General features: G+C 37.1%; 1 protein-coding gene and 1 pseudogene across 18 annotated transcripts in view; one reads left to right on the forward strand and one right to left on the reverse strand.

Moving 5' to 3' along the window:
* The window catches only part of FNBP1 (formin binding protein 1), a 184656-nt gene that overhangs the window by 58230 nt on the left and 110021 nt on the right, over positions 1–16405 (forward strand). For all 18 annotated transcript variants that reach the window (XM_037798143.1, XM_037798147.1, XM_037798150.1 and 15 more), the window contains exons 3-4: positions 11024–11080; positions 11833–11980. In XM_037798143.1, the coding sequence (XP_037654071.1) occupies positions 11024–11080; positions 11833–11980 (205 nt within the window). The remainder of the gene's footprint in view (positions 1–11023; positions 11081–11832; positions 11981–16405) is intronic.
* LOC119505392 lies at positions 4685–6062 on the reverse strand (annotated as a pseudogene).

A 16405-nucleotide genomic window follows, 5' to 3' on the forward strand; every position in this document is an offset into this window, starting at 1 on the left:
CTTCTCCTCTGTCATCAGCCCCCAACACCTTCCTTCCCATCCTCACCCTTTGCGGAAGATCTTGCTTTCTATTTCACTGAGAAAACTGAAGCAATCAGAAGAAAGTGTCCCCAGGATCTCTATGGTTCACTCCCTCACCTCCAAGTCCTTGCTCAAATGTCACCCGCTCAGTGAGAGCTGCCTTGCCCCGCATTCCTCTTACCCTGATGTACTTTTTCAGTTTTTCCGTAGCACTTGTAACATTCTAACATTGTATACAATTTTCTTATATTTTCTATGTATTGTTCATTGTCTTCTGCTCTCTGCCTGCTAGAATGTAAACTCTTCAAGGACAGGGTTCTTTGAGTTTTGTTTACAAATGTATCCCAATAGCATTGAATAGCATCTGACACAGTAGGTGCTCAATAAATATTTGTAGAAAGAGTGAATCAATGAGGTACAGGTCTAATAAATTTGGTCAGCATTGTTTCAAGGGGAATTACATGTTTGCACAGGCCTGTGAGAGCTGATGAGGCTTTAACAGCAACTAATGTGCTAACAGCGTTCCAGTCACTGGGGATGCTCTAAAAATCAAGAAACAGGGAAACAGGAAGTAGCTGAGCCTGGGGAACTCACCTTCTCATTGTGGGAAATAGACCACATGCAAATAGACATATCATTTCAAGATAGCACTTATCACTCCAAATAAGTAAAATTAATGATGTGTTAGAGAGTGATGAAGGTGGGATGAGGATTACTTAGCTATGCTGGTCAGGCAGACACCTTCTTTGAGAACTGAAGGACCAGAAGAAGCCAGGCATGCAAAGATCTGCAAGGAGCTCTTCCAGGTGAAGGGTCAGCAGTGCAAAAGTCCTGGTAGGAACACATTCAAGGAATGGAGAAGCCAGTGTGGTTGGACCATATTCAACAAATATTTGCTTGAAATATCAGTGTGATGTTGAAAAATCAAGGTGACCTTCTGGGGGAGATTGGTATCAAATATTTAAATTTTTTTCTGCATTTTGGGGGGAAATGCCACCTTATTTTAGTCATAGAATATGCTAGTGTTTTGGTTTCTTTAGGTCAGAGGTTGGCAAACTATGGTCCTCGGGTCAAATCTTATAGATAAAGTTTTATTGTAAATAAAGTTTAAATAAGGTCACACACATTCATTTCCATGTCACCTCTGGCTGCTTTTGTGAGACAAAGGCAGCTGAGTAGTTTGATAGAGATGGGGGAACCCACAAGTCTAAAATATTCACTATCGGTCCCTTTACTGAAAAAGTTTGCCTCCTCCTGCTGTAGGTTCCTATCTATTCAAGGCAGTGTGGGTTCAAATTCTTAATATAATTTTAAACATCATGTATGACCTATATGGAAGAATCAACTATTGATTGCCCTTAGCAACTATTTCTTTAAAAAAACCACACAACTGAATTATTTGTTATGACTGAATAATTAATTCATGTTATTAAAAATTCCAAAGATCAGAAATGGTATAGAGTGAAAAGGCTCCCACCTCCTATCCCTGTCAATTTGTTTCCCTTCCAGAGCCAATGTTATCAGTTTCTTGTATCCTTCCAGAGATATTTTTTGCATACACCGGGCAGATAAATGCGTGTTTTCTTCCTCACCTCTCCTCCAGTACAGTAAATACACTGGTTTGGCTTTTCTGTATCCTGGAGGTAGCCCCCACAAAATACAGTATGTTATTCATTTTCATTTTTACAGTTTCACAATAACGCATTGAATCAATGGACAATTTAGATTGTTTCCAATTATTTGCAACTGTGAACAAAGTTGTAATACTTAGCCTTGACTAATACACATGGGTAGTCATATCTAGAGGCTAAATTCCTAAAAGTAGCGCTTCTAGTTCTGGTAGATACTGCCCTCCGGGGACATGGATGCTGTTCCAATTGCCATTCCCACCAGCAGTGCATGGACATGCCTGTTACTGAAAAAGTTTGCCACCTCCTGCTGTATGTTACTATGTATTCAAGGCAGTGTGGGTTCAAATTCCTAATATAATTTTAAATGTCATATATCACCTATATGGAAGAATCAACTATTGAGTTTTTTCACTAGTGCTTTGTGTTTTCAAATTTTTTGATCTCTGTCAATTTGATAAGTAAAAATAGGTAAATCTGTGAGTTAATTTGCCTTTCCCTCCGTATGAATGAGGTTGGGCATCTTTATGCATTTGAGTCATTTGTACTTACTTTTTAATGAACTGTTCATCTCCTAGTCTGTTTTCTATTGGAGATCATTGTATATAAAGGGTATCTAGGGAGAAGTTATTTTGTAAAATAAATTATGCATGCTATTTATGTTAAAAAGTATTAAATTGAAATTTACTTGACTTTAATAGTAAAAAAGACATTAAAGCAAAACTGAAAGATTTGCTGCACTTTATTTCTTTATCATAAGTGATATTATTTTCTAAAAATTCCTGTAAGATATAGCAAAAAACAATGAAAATTGTAGGATGTCATTACTGGTGTTTTTATTTTTTATTCCATGTTGCAATCTTAAACAGGATGAATTGACTCACTGCTATGAAAGATAAGGAAAATAATATTTACATGCTCTCCTTCCTCTTCTAATTGAGTTATATTGCTTGATTCTGTAACGAGTCCCACAGTTAATTCATCTTAATTCTATATTTAAGTGTAGGTTTATGCTCAACACTATTCCTTCTACCACAGTTTTTCTACTTGACTCTGGCATCAAGAACAGATCCCCCTCAATAAGACCTCATAGTATATTCCTTAAATTCTTTCTCATTTAAGAATGCCTTTATACATGAACAACAACTTGCTTTGGTTGTTCTCTGCTCATAGTTCTTTCCAAACTTTATAGATGTTGTTGAATTGTTTTTTGTCACAGACTATTGATGTGGAGAATGTGAAGCCAGCCAGATTTTTTTCTTTGTAGGTGACTTGTTTCATCTGACTAAATATGTGAAGAATTTTTTGTTCAGTTTAGCAGTTTGATAACTTAATCCAGCTATGCTTTGGTGTTGATCATTATCAATTTTTCCTAGAACATGATCTGCCCTTTCATATGAAGATTCAATTCTTCATTTATTTCAGGGGAACTTTCTTCAACTGTATATGAATATTTTTTCCATTCTGCTTATTGGCTTATATACTTCGGAGATACTGGTTATGTTACATCATCTTGTTCTTTGTGTCATCTTTTTTCCTGATTACGTTAGTTGTTTTGCACACGATGATTATCTCAAAACTTTACTCTCTATTAATCATTTGATATCCAGCCTATTTTATTTGTTAGTTCTATAATGGAATGTTTTAGTCTTTAGTTCATTTCCTTAGCTTTGCAATCTCTCTATTCATCTCATTCTGTTTTATCCTGGAGTCTTGGTATTCTTGCTTTACTGGCTTCATGTTTTTATTAAGCTTACTTATAGTGTAGAATATTCCGGAGGGGTTTGGTTTTGCTTCCTTTCCTTGGATGTTTTCTTCCAGGCTTAGTTCTTCTCTGTCATTTTCTTTCTTTCTTTTTTTTCTGTATTACTATATAATTTCTTTTCTCCTTGCTTGTGCTTAATATGGGCAGTTTAGTGAAGTGTTTAAGAGTTCAGACTCTAGAGTCCAAGTGCCTGGGATGGGATCCTGGTTCTACCACTTACTAGCAATGTGATTTGGAGTGAGTTACTCTCTGTGCTGTGTGTAGGTTTTTGTTTTTGTTTTGTTTTGTTTTTTATCTGTAAAATGTGAATAATAATAGTTTCCACCTCATTGTTGTGGGAACTGAATGAGAAAAAGCATGAAAAGTTCTTAGGCTGATGCCTACCTGTTTTTATTATTACTTTAAGCAACATGAGTGTACCTAATCACTGTGATAGAGTGTAGGTGAACATTCCTCACCATGCCTCCTTTCTTTTCTGGTACCTGTTGGTCTTTGCCTCTGAACTTCATTTGAAGCTGTGTATTTTATATTCTATCCACTTCGCTGAAACCTGAGGACAGGTGGTTATGGGGTGGTGTGGGATGGGGGGTTATGCACGTCTTTGTTTGGGACTCTAAGCTCTGTCTCTCTTCTGAAGCTTTATTGGTGGTTCTCCATTGGGTTGAACCTATATCTTACTGCTGTGGAGTCCCTAGGTGGGGAGGGATTCCCCCCATGCATTCAGCTGGGAGCTTTGGAAAGCAGAAATCCCAGTTTGTGTTCTGAGTTTATACTCCTTTCTTCATTTGTGTATTTTTTGCTGTTAAAAATTTTCTGGAAAAAAGAAATTTTCTGGCTTTTGTTTTCACCTTTTTTATTTTGGGAAAGCACAATTCTCTGATGCCGCCATCTTTGTGTGGAAATCTTATAGTGAACTTCTTTTTTTCCCTTTCAAAGTTTTTGTTATAATATTAAGTCAACAGAATAAAAGTATATCACAATCCTTTACTTACATAATTGTCATTTTTAAGTTTTAGGTACATGCTTTTTACATTAAAATTTTAATTTTAAATGTAATTTTGGGTAAGCCAAAAGGTAATTATAATTTCTCAGTCCAACTTACAAGCATTCTTCAAAAGGTATTCTCTTGGCCTTTAAAATGTTTCTATGTGAAAACTCAGAATCAAGTAAAATCTGACAAGTCACCATATCCTAAGGGTTTTCAAAATTGAAAAACTTATGCAATGAATACTTATTAAAGTTGAATTGACAAACACCATTAATTACAGTCCTAACAACCCAATCCATGATTGTTTTTCAACCTTCTGGTGACATGGTTGGATAAAATGTTATATTCAAGTTGGTGAGATCCCTGGAAGAAATAGTAGTGTCTCCTGGAGTAGAAGGCTGCATCTATTTTAGTTCCAATTCCTGGAAAGCTTTTGGTAATCCATTTGCGATAATAAAGGTCCATGAGTTGTCTCCTCTCATCATACCTCCAATACCAGTTATTTACAAAGAAGTAGGTCTTGTAGAAAACTGGGTGAAAAATGGCTGCATCAATTTTTTTCACAGAGGCAGGGAAACCCAAAGAATATATGCTCTTGGGATAGTTTGTATGTGTTCTTAAATTGCTGATTAACCAGTACTTGTCATCTTTAAAAAGAAAGACTTCATTTCTAGCTCCAATTTCATAGGCAGCTTGAAGACCAGATGGCAAAGTTGGCCATAAGTTAGAAATTGAACTAACACTCATCTTAGGTGTCTCAGCATGCTTCCACCAGAAGAATCTGTCTTTAAAGAAAAAGATTTTATTTCCAACTGTAGTGACAGCGTTGAACCTCAAATTGAGGTCACAGATGTCTATCTGGTTGGGATCTGGCTTGGGTTGGTGCTGTTCCGGGCCTCCGAAGAGGAACTGAATGCCACATATGTCATCAGAAGAGAGGCTAAATGTGTGGGGGTCAACATAACTGTAGGTGGGAAACATTATGGCCTTTGGATCATTAGAATGGTTAAGACCCAAGGAATGGGCCAATCTCATGAACTACAACAAGAAATAAGTTTATGCCTCTGGAGTTTTTAGTCCAGATTTCATCCTCATCAAAATGAGCATTTCGTCCAATATCAGCTCCAGGTCCAAAAGCATGGGCTAAAACTCCACTTTTTCCATCAAAAGGGTAGAAGTCTCCATGCTCTCCACGTGAAAAGAAGATCATAATGTCTGCTTCGCCTGCACTAATCTTTCTGAATTTCAGAGGGGGTCACATCACTCCATACTTGAAAAGCCTTCTGGATGGCATAGTTGACATCTACATGTGCCAGGTCAGGAGTGTAGTTGTTGATTCTCTAGGTGATAGAATGTTTCTTCCATACTGGCCTCCCTCTCATTGTCTTGAAATGATGAACGTCTGGCACACCACATCGGGGTGCGTGCATCACTTTTAACCCCAAGAACTGCTGCATTTCATGGATTTTATTCTCTATGAGGTTCCTATTGGCTTTTTTTTTTTGGTCACTGGAAGGCTTTCCATGTGGAAGTCATAAAAATCTCCCAAGTATCTTTGGGCATACACCACATCATTTTCTTCTGTATTTGTATGTCTGGCCAGGGGAACTGATCCAGAAGCAGTAACTTGCAGGACCAGAATCAATAGAAGAAACTTCATTCTAAACTTCTCCTGAATGGTTTACCCCACCTTACTCTGTTCCTTTTCTTGTAGTGAACTTTTGAAAAATAAAAGGAAGAAAGATAGAAACAAAAACAAAAACAAAAGCTTCCTGGGCTCAACCCTGGACCTTCTGTTTCAGAAGGTCTGGAATGGGGCCCAAGTATCTCATTTTATAATCCACCCTGGTGTTCTTAGCAACAACCAGGTCTATACCCAGCATTCTTATTAAGGATATATATTTTTATTTTATTTTTTTAATTAGGCTATCTGAAGAGCAAGTTAAGCATGGTAAAATATTTAAAATTTCTCAGAAAGGCCCCCTAAATTTGAAGATTGTGTGTGAGGGGTGGCTATTTGCTTGCTTGTTTTTAAAATAACCTAATACAAATACGGCAAGAAAATCTGTTTCCAGAGAATGGAAATGAAAAGTTGATCTTTTTTTTTTTGTAGTTGGTTCCTGAGAGAAATATCCATAGAGCTGAAATTCACTTCTAGACTTCTTAAGCTTTTAGTTTTCTGCTGGTATTTATTTAGTGAGTTATTCATTAGTGCTTTTAAGTACTATAGAATGTAATATATGCTAATATTGCCAAAGTTGTATTCATTCATCAGGATTTGAAGAATATCACCCACAAGTGATAAAAAGGAGCTATAAATCCTGGTTTTACCTAGACTAATTCAAGCTGTGTTTTCTTCAACCAGATGTAAAATTTTAATTATTATTTTTTTCTTTTGTCTGCTAAGGACTGGAAGCTAAAAAGAAAATGTGAGTTTTAATGAGCCTTTAAAATAACCATTTTGAAAGAATTTTTTAATATAAGCTATGAACTTAGGAGTGCTATTTTCAATTTGTAAATTATAGTTAACTGAAGAAATAGTTAATATTTAAACCCATACACTAAAAAGGTCTCACATGCAGCCACTAGGCTTTTCCAAACTCTAATCCCCCATATATCCTACTCTAAACAAATTTGGGAAAGAATCTACTGATTACTTGACATCTGCTTTCCATCTGCTCCCCTTTCATTCCTGATACTTATGGTGTGTTTTTACTCAGTCTGCTTTAAGGAATGATTGATGAACTAACTCAAAGGACTGTGCTTCAAAATAAAGTGTTTCTCTCTTTTGCATTATTTTTTTTTCTAAGGCACATCCTTTAAGGAAATACTGGTTTATTTGTTTTTTCACATTTTTTTGGATCTAGATTTGTCAGATAAACTTTACTATGTATTCACAGTACCAGTAGAGAAAACATGCCAGTTTATGTATTTGTTGAAATATATACTCATATGACAGCAACCTGCAAGTGAGTACATTCTTCTTTCATTAGTTGGTCTAATTATTCTTTTTACATTGTTATATATTCATTTGTCGTGTCTTCAGTGTTTTGAGTAATTGCATTTATCTTATGTTGGATGTTATATATTCTCTTGGAATTTCAAGACCAGAGGAAACAATAGAGGTTGTTTTGTCCAATGCCCTCCAACTTGCAGATGAGGAAATGGAAGCACAGTCATATCCCCTGAATTCTGCAAGGTCATGTTGTCCAGGCACAAGGTCTCTTGATTCCCAGAGCAGTGTCGGTTTTACTAAACTCCACTGCTTCTCACGTCATCTAGCAATGTTTGTTAGAGATGAAATCACTTTTCACTTGTATTTTATGTAAAATGTACTATGACCAAAATTGTAAGTTCATTACCATATATTTTTCTAGGAAAATCTATAGATTTTTTTCCAGCAGTTTTATTGTGATATAGTCACACACCATACAATCCACCCAAAGTATACAATCAGTGGTTCACAGTATCATCACCTAGTTGCTCATTCCTCACCACAATCAATTTTAGAACATTTTCATTATTCAAGATAAACAAAGAAAACCCCAACACATCCCATATCCCTTATCCTCCCCTATTATTAACCCTTAGCATTGGTATGATACATTTGCTATGTTGATGAAAGAATATTAAAACATTAATGTTAACTATAGTCCATAGTTTGCAGTAGGCATATTTTACCCTATATACTACTCTACTATTAACTCCTTGTAATGTTGATATACATGTTCTAGTTCATGAAAGAACGTTTTTATATTTGTACTATTAATCCCAGTTGTCTAGCACAGGATTCACTGTTATACAGTCTCCTGTTTTAATCTCTAGCTTTCCTTCTAGTGACGTACTCTATTCCACACCTCCCCTTTCAACCACAATCACATACATAATTCAGTGCCGTTAATTGCACTCACCATATTGTGCTTCCATCACCTCTGTCCATTTCCAAACATTTAAATTCAACATAGCTAAAAATTCTGCCCATGTTAAGTGTCTGCTCCCCATTCTTTACCCACATTCTATTTCCTGGCAATTTATATTCTAGATTTTAATTCTATGAGTTTACTTATTATAAGTAGCTCATATTAGTGAGATCATACAATATTTGTCCTTTTGCATATGACTTCAAGGTACATAATGTCCTCAAGGTTCATTCATGTTGTCACATGCATCAGGACTTCATTCCTTCTTGCTGCTGAATAATATTCCATATTATGTATACACCATGTTTTCTTTATCCATTCATTGGCTGATGGACACTTGGATTATTTCCATCTTTTGGCAATTGTGAATAATGCCGCTGTGAACATTGGTGTGCAAATGTCAGTTTGTGTCCCTGCTTTCAATTCTTCTGGAAAATCTGTAGATTTTTGAGAAATGGAAGAAGAAAAAGTAAAATGTGAAATAACAAAGGTAGCACCTATAAAGAGGAATAGCAATATGGAATGAATAAGGAATTGACTACCGACTTGCTGACAAATGAAGATGCCTACTGTGGATCATTAGTCAGCATCCTATGGCCATTTCTCTATCGCAGTAGCCTAAAGTAAAGACCCAAGAGAAATCACCCAGTAGAACCAATGCTAATGAGTTTTCTTTTTTCATGATTACTTCTTAGTTTTCAGTTTTTTTTTTAAATTAAATTCAGTTTTATTGAAATTATTCACATACCATACAGTCATCCATGGTGTACAATCAGCTGTTCCCAGTACCATCATATAGTCATGCATTCATCACCACAATCTATTTTTGAACATTTTCATTACATCAGAAAGAATCAGAATAAGAATAAAAAATAAAACTAAAAAAGAACACCCAAACCATCCCCCCCATCCCACCCTATTTTTCATTCAGTTTTTGTCCCCATTTTTCTATTCATCCTTCCATACTCTAGATAAAGGGAGTGTGATCCACAAGGTTTTCACAGTCACACCTTATAAGCTACATTGCTATACAATCATCTTCAAGAGTCCAGACTGCTGGGTTGGAGTTTGATAGTTTCAGGTATTTACTTCTAGCTATTCCAGTACATTAGAACCTAAGAGCTGTTATCTATATAGTGCATAAGAATATCCACCAGAGTGACCTCTCGACTCCGTTTGAAATCTCTCAGCCACTGAAACTTTATTTCATTTCATTTCACACCCCCTTTTGATCAAGAAGATATTCTCAATCCCATGATGCTGGGTCCAGATTCATCCCCGGAGTCATAACCTGCATTGCTAGGGAGATTTACAACCCTGGGAGTCAGGTCCCACATAGGGGGCAGGGCAGTGAGTTCACCTGCCGAAGTGGCTTAGTTAGAGAGAGAGAGGTCCACATCTGAGCAACTATGAGGTACTCAGGGGGAGACTCTTAGGCACAATTATAAGCAGGTTTAGCCTCTCCTTTGCAGTAATGAGCTTCATAAGGGCAAGTCCCATGATAGAGGGTTCGGCACATCAAACCTCCCGTCCTCAATGTTTGTGAGAACATCAGCAACTATCCAGGTTAGGCGGTTAGGCAGTCCAACACTTCCTCATTTTCCCCCAGTTCCTCAGGGGGGCCCTGCAAATATATTTTTATTCTTCGCCCATATTACTTTGGGATGTGTCACTGTTTCACTCTAACTTATACAAACCTACCATATCTCACTTCCTATTCAAAGTTCCATGTAATTGTGGTGTTTGAACAAACTGACTGTAGAGTTATACTGTTTAGAAAATATAGATCCTGCACCAAATAGATATCTCTTCCCCTGGTCTCACATGGAAGTTGAAATTTTAAAACACTCAGTTTTGACCTTTACACTTTGGCCGGGTTTGCCCTAGTCTTAACCAGATCTGCTTCATTCATATCACTAATTGAAGTCTGGGCTCTTTCTCAGCTTTTTTTTTTTTTTTTTTTTAAACAGTTGCTGTATGCGTTAATACTGACATTCATATCTGCCAAGCTCTAGCTCTGAGTTTCAGGTGTCACAGAGATAAATTTCTTCATTTTTGTGTAAATTTAAGCATGCTAATTGTAGACAAAAGTATTTGGATTCTTGACCTGGAGATAGGATTAGGGAGACGGACTGCGGTGCCTTTGGTAAGTCTGAGTGTGTTCTGTGCAAACCTGATGAACAGGTTAAAACTTTTCCTAAAGTATCTTAGCATGAACACCCCAAACTTGTTGTCTCTGATTCCTTTAAGAAGACTTATTCTCAGGTAGTTGTCATTAGCTCTTTGGGGGTGCAGCCTACAGCCTTGAAAACATGCACTAGTATGTTGGACTTTTAATTTAAACATGAAAACAGTCCATGTTTTCCTTGGATTTGGAACAGTAATGCCAGACTAATGATGGTGGCCTGTTAAGAAAAACTGCCCTAAGCTCAGTGCTACAAATGAAAGCCATTGCTTACGTACACATGATCTCTGTTCTCCAATTAAATAAAGTTAGGGTGGGAAAAGGTTCAAAGCTGTGTAAGTCCTTCATAATGGGAGCTTCATCACTCATGTTGAGAGTTGGAAGGAAATAAATGGATTTCGGTTGTGGACATTTGGGGATTGAAAGCTTGTAAACAAGAGCACTAACTTCATCTTTCATTCCTGGTTTCTCAATTACCTTTTTAGATAAGGTGATATGTCTGCGTTTTTGTTTTAGGAATCTTTCGAAGAAATACCAACCTAAAAAGAACTCAAAGGAGGAAGAAGAATACAAGTATGTTTATCATTGATAGTTATGTGGTTATGTCTGTATGCCATTGGGGAGGATTATGAAGAGGAAGGAGAAATATATAAGTTGCATTAATGCATCAAATTAAGTTGCATTCCCCACACATATCTGTGTCTGTTTTTTTATTGAAAGAAAGAACATTAAAAACATACTCAAGTCACTTTTCTTGTACTGACGCACTAAGCCTGTTCCAGATTGTTTCAATTAAAGTAATTAGGAAATGTTTAGGAAATACAAACAAGTGGATTATGCATTCTAGAGTCTTGATTTGGTGTATAATATCAGGAGTCCCTATCAAACTGCTCATTCATCAGAGAAATATGCCAATTTCAGCCGGCAAATAAGGCATCTTAACATGGACAGCTCAAAAATATCTGTCTCTAATTTAGATATCTAATTTAGATCTCAATATTTTTCTCTAATTTAGATATAAATATTTAGATCATTATATTAGTAAATATAGTGTGTGTATATATTTTGGATTATGTTTGGGCTAAGTATTAACAAAACCAAATATTGCATTATATAGAGCAGTTCAGTTTCACAAAATGAAAAGTGCTTCAGTTGTAATTAATTCTGACCCATTTGATGAGAACACTATATGTAATGAACTGTCAGGATCCCATGGGAGGTCAACGCAAATTAACTTGATTTTAATTAATATTTCTTAGAGTAAAGCAGTATTCAAATGGATGTGGCCTTGTTTGAAAAGGAGTGGTATGTGTTCTGTTCCATAGGTATACATCATGTAAAGCTTTCCTTTCCACCCTGAACGAAATGAACGATTACGCTGGACAGCATGAAGTCATCTCTGAGAACATGACCTCACAGATCACTGTGGAGTTAGCACGCTATGTGCAAGAACTGAAGCAGGAGAGAAAATCGGTAACAAAAATTTATTTTTTCTTCTTGAAGGGCATGCCAAAACAATGGGGATATCCCTAGGAGATTTAAAATAAAGAAGAAAAATATAAGATAGTGGGTCTTAAATTGATCCCTTTGAGAATCCTGTAAAAGCTGTGGACCACGTTCCTAGAAAGTGTTCCTAGGCCTTTACATACAATTTCAAGGGTCCCTTAGACAGTCTGAAACTTATCTGTGGACCCCAGAATTTGGGTCCCTTTGAGGAATTTAAATATATTTGAGAATATCAGACATGAAAAGAATTAGCAATATAATATAATATGGCTGTGTGGAATAAATAATATTAAAATAAGTGTTTATAAGAAATAAAAAAAAAAAACACAAAACAAAGCTGACCTCATTTAATCCATTTTATTCCTTGTCTCATTCATTTCTCTCTAACGAAGAGGAAACTGATTGCCCCCTCTTGCCACCAGGACAGTTTTTCCATAGTTTTTATTGTTAACAAAAAGGAGAAACATGCACTGAAAATAAGGTGTATTCACAGTCAAGATTTTGCCTTAAGGGATTTATCTTTAAGCCATGGTCTGTATCATTGTACTTTGATTGCTTGTGAGTTGTGTAATAATTTGTTATTAGTAATAAAGTGCCAAGTGGACCAGTGATATATATGTCAATAAGATAGACATGGTTCCTGCTGAAATGGAGGGGACATTAAATAATAATAATAACAAAATAATTATATAGTTATAATTATGATAGTTGCCACAAAGTAAGAGTAAGAAAGTGTATAATAGCAGCACCTAACCCACTGGGGAATTAAGGAAAAGCTTCTCAAGGGGCTTAACTTTTTAGCCAAGACTTGAGGAATAAGTAGGAGTTGCTGGGACAAGCATGCAGTAGAGGGAGCAGCCAGTGCACAAGCCCTGCGGCAGGAAGGTGTTTGGAACGTTGAGAATCTTACAGAGGGCCACAGGGCTGGGTTTAGAAGGCGGATGAAGAGACAAGAAGGAGCCAGACTATGCAGGGCCACGTACGCCATTGATGACAGGTTCAGGGTTGTTCCTATAATCATGTCACTGTCAGTCAGCTGACTCGGACATTGATTAACTCACCCCATACTCATTCGGTACCTATTACGTGCCAAGCACTGCTCTAGGCCATAGAGATGCAGCAGTGAACAAGGCAGATGAAAATCCCTGCCCCTGTATAGTTTACATTCTAGTTGCGATGGTGTGGCGATGAAAGTGGAAAAGTCAGTGAACTAAATAATGAAATTACTTAGTATGTTAGAAAGTGATAAGTGCAGTGGAGAAAAGTAAAGTGAGGAAGAGGATGGGAAGTGCTGAGGTAGGACATTGTTCTCGATTGCTAATGCTGCCATTATGCAAAACACCAGAAATGGATTGGCTTTTATAAAGGGGGTTTATTTGTTTACAAAGTTATAGTTCTAAGGCCATAAAGTGTCCAAACAAAGGCATCAACAAGAGGACACCTTCACTGAAGAACACTGATGGTGTCCGGAAAACCTCTGTCAGCTGGGGAGGCTCAGGCATGTGACTGGCATCTGTTCTGGAGTTCTGGTTTCAAAAAGGCTTTCTCCCAGGATATTTTTCTCTTAGTGTCTGGGGGTGTTCTCTTGGTTTCTCCCAGACAAACCCCGGACTAGCAAAAGTCTACTTTCAACAGCCGTCTCCTAAATGTTTCTCTCTGCTGCATCACTGAGCTCCTCCTGTCTGAGCTTTTATAGTGCTCTAGTAAACTAATCGAGACCCACACTGAATGGGTGGGGCCACACCTCCATGGAAATAATCTAATCAAAGGTATTGCCCACCATTGGGTGGGTCACATCTCCATGGAAACAACCTAATCCAAAGATTTCAATCTAATCAAAACTAATAGTCTGCCCCCACAATATTGCATTAAAGAATATGGCATTTTGGGAGACATAAAACATCCAAACTGGCACAGACATGTTGTTTTGTTTTGTTTTGTTTTTTTAATGCATTTTTTTTACTGTGAACTTTAAAAAATATATGTAACAGTGATAACTTTCAAAGTATCTAAACCCATTTAGATACTTTTTTTTAATTTTACCCCAGCATCTAAATATATATATATATATTTACATAAAGTTTGAGTATTCATAGACCTTTGTTAAATCTTAACTTGTTTGTTGCAACCCCTTCCTCTCAGTCTTTTTCTCCATCTTCAGGGGTGTCTAGGCAGTGAGCACCCTAACTTGTTCATATTGAAAGAGGGTGTCGACAGTATGGGGAAGGGGCTGTATCTGATTGTTGTTCTTAAAGAGGCTGTTGCCTCTGAGTTTTAGGATTTGTCTGGCATAGGAACACTCTGGTGAATTTAAGTTTCTGAGAGAGAAAACTTAGTGAATGAATCTTTTATAGGATCTCAGGTAGGGACCTAGGTATTTGGAGACTACTTTTTTTTTAATGCATTTTTTTATTGTGACCTTTAACATATATACATAACAGTGACAACTTTCAAAGTACAATTCAACAAGTATTTAGGGAGCAAATTTCAAAGAATGTCTTGGGTCACAGTTCCACAACTGCAGCTATTTCCATTATTTTAAAATATAATACACATACACAAAGGTGTTAGCTTTGATGTATACCTCAACAAGCAGTTATATAGGTAATTTCAAAAATTCTTATGAATTACAGTTCCACAATTTTAGTTCTTTCCTTATTATGCAATATATGGTGTATACAGAAAGGTAAAGTCTTTCAAAGAAGAATTCAACGAGTAGCTTTAGAGCAAATTTCAAAGAATGTTATAGGTTACAGTTCTACCATGATATTTACCTTCTTCCAGCTATTCCAACAGTCCAGCATCAAATATATATATATATGTATTAGTATTCCTAGACCTTTGTTAAATCTTATCTTGTTTGTTGCTACCCTTTCCTCTTACTTAATCTCTTTCTCCATCTTCAGGGGTATCTAGGCAGTGACCACCCTAACTTGCTCATATTGAAAGGGTGTGTCAACAGTATTGTTCATATTGAAAGGGGCTACATCTGATTTTTGTTCTTAAAGAGGCTGGGTTTTAGAGCCTGTATGGCATAGGAACAGTCTGGTGGACTTAAGTTTCCAAGAGAGAAGACCTAGTGAGTGAATCTCCCATAGCATCTCAGGTAGGAATCCAGATATTTGGGGGCTACCCTTGGCAACAGCATGGCCTACTATGGCCATTTGGGATGTCTAGCTGTCTAGCTGGAGCTTGCATAAGAGTAACCTCCAGGATAGCCTCTTGACTCTATTTGGGATCTCTCAGCCACTGTAACCTCAGCTTATTACCTTTCTTTTCCCCCTTTTGGTCAAGTAGGCATTTTCGATCACTTGCTGCCAGGGCCAGGCTCATCCCTGGGAGCCATATCCCACATCACCAGGGAGATTCATTCCCCTGGTAGTCATGTCCCTCACGGACAGGGTTGGGGGGTTGGTTAATGAATTTATTTGCTGAGTTGGGCTTAAAGAGAGAAAGTCCACATCTGAGCAACAAAAGAGGTTCCCTGGACGTGCCTCTTAGGCATAATTATAGGAAGGTTCAGCTTCCCACTTACAGCCCTAAGTTTCACAAGAGCAAGCCCCAAGTAGAGGGCCTGATAATTACTAAGTAGTGGGTTCCTAATTTCACTTACTAGATATTCTATCCCAAGATAAACAGTTTCTTACATTATCTTCACTTAGTTGTATAGTCATCATCACTCTCAACTTTAAACAATTATCGTAACATAAAACATCCCAGAGCTCTTATCAGCTACAGGTTTGTAGTGCTGCTCTGTGGATTACATGCCTTTTTAAATGCCTTCAATGCATCACTGATACTTTTAATCCCATTAATGAACCATAGTTACAACTGACCATTCCCATACCATTAAGTTCACCCTCATTATCATATCTGTACATACTAGATTATCATTCCCCCTTCACTAGCTTCTGTCTATCTCTAGGTCCCCTATATTCTACATTATAAGACACTTATTTAACATTTTTCATGGAGTTCACATTAGTGGTAGCATGCAATATCTCTCCTTTTGTGTCAGGCTTATTTCACTCAGCCTGTCTTCAAGATTCATCCATGTTGTTATATGTTTCACGACCTCATTCCTTCTTACTGCTGCATAGTATTCCATCATATGTGTGCCAGTCTGGATATATTACGCCCACCCAAAAGCCATATTCTTTAATGCAATCTTGTGGGGGCAGACGTATTAGTGTTAATTAGGTTGGAATCTTTGTTTCCATGGAAATGTGACTCAATCAACTGTGGGCAAATCATTTGATTAACTTATTTCCCTGGAGATATGGACCCTGCCCATTCAGGGCAGGTCTTGATTTAATCACTGGAGTCCTGTAAAAGAGCTCACAAATGGAGCTCAGAGCAGCTGAGGGGGACATTTTGGAGAGATGCTTGGAG

The sequence above is a fragment of the Choloepus didactylus genome, chromosome 10 (genome assembly GCF_015220235.1).
Source record: "Choloepus didactylus isolate mChoDid1 chromosome 10, mChoDid1.pri, whole genome shotgun sequence".
NCBI lineage: Eukaryota > Metazoa > Chordata > Mammalia > Pilosa > Megalonychidae > Choloepus > Choloepus didactylus.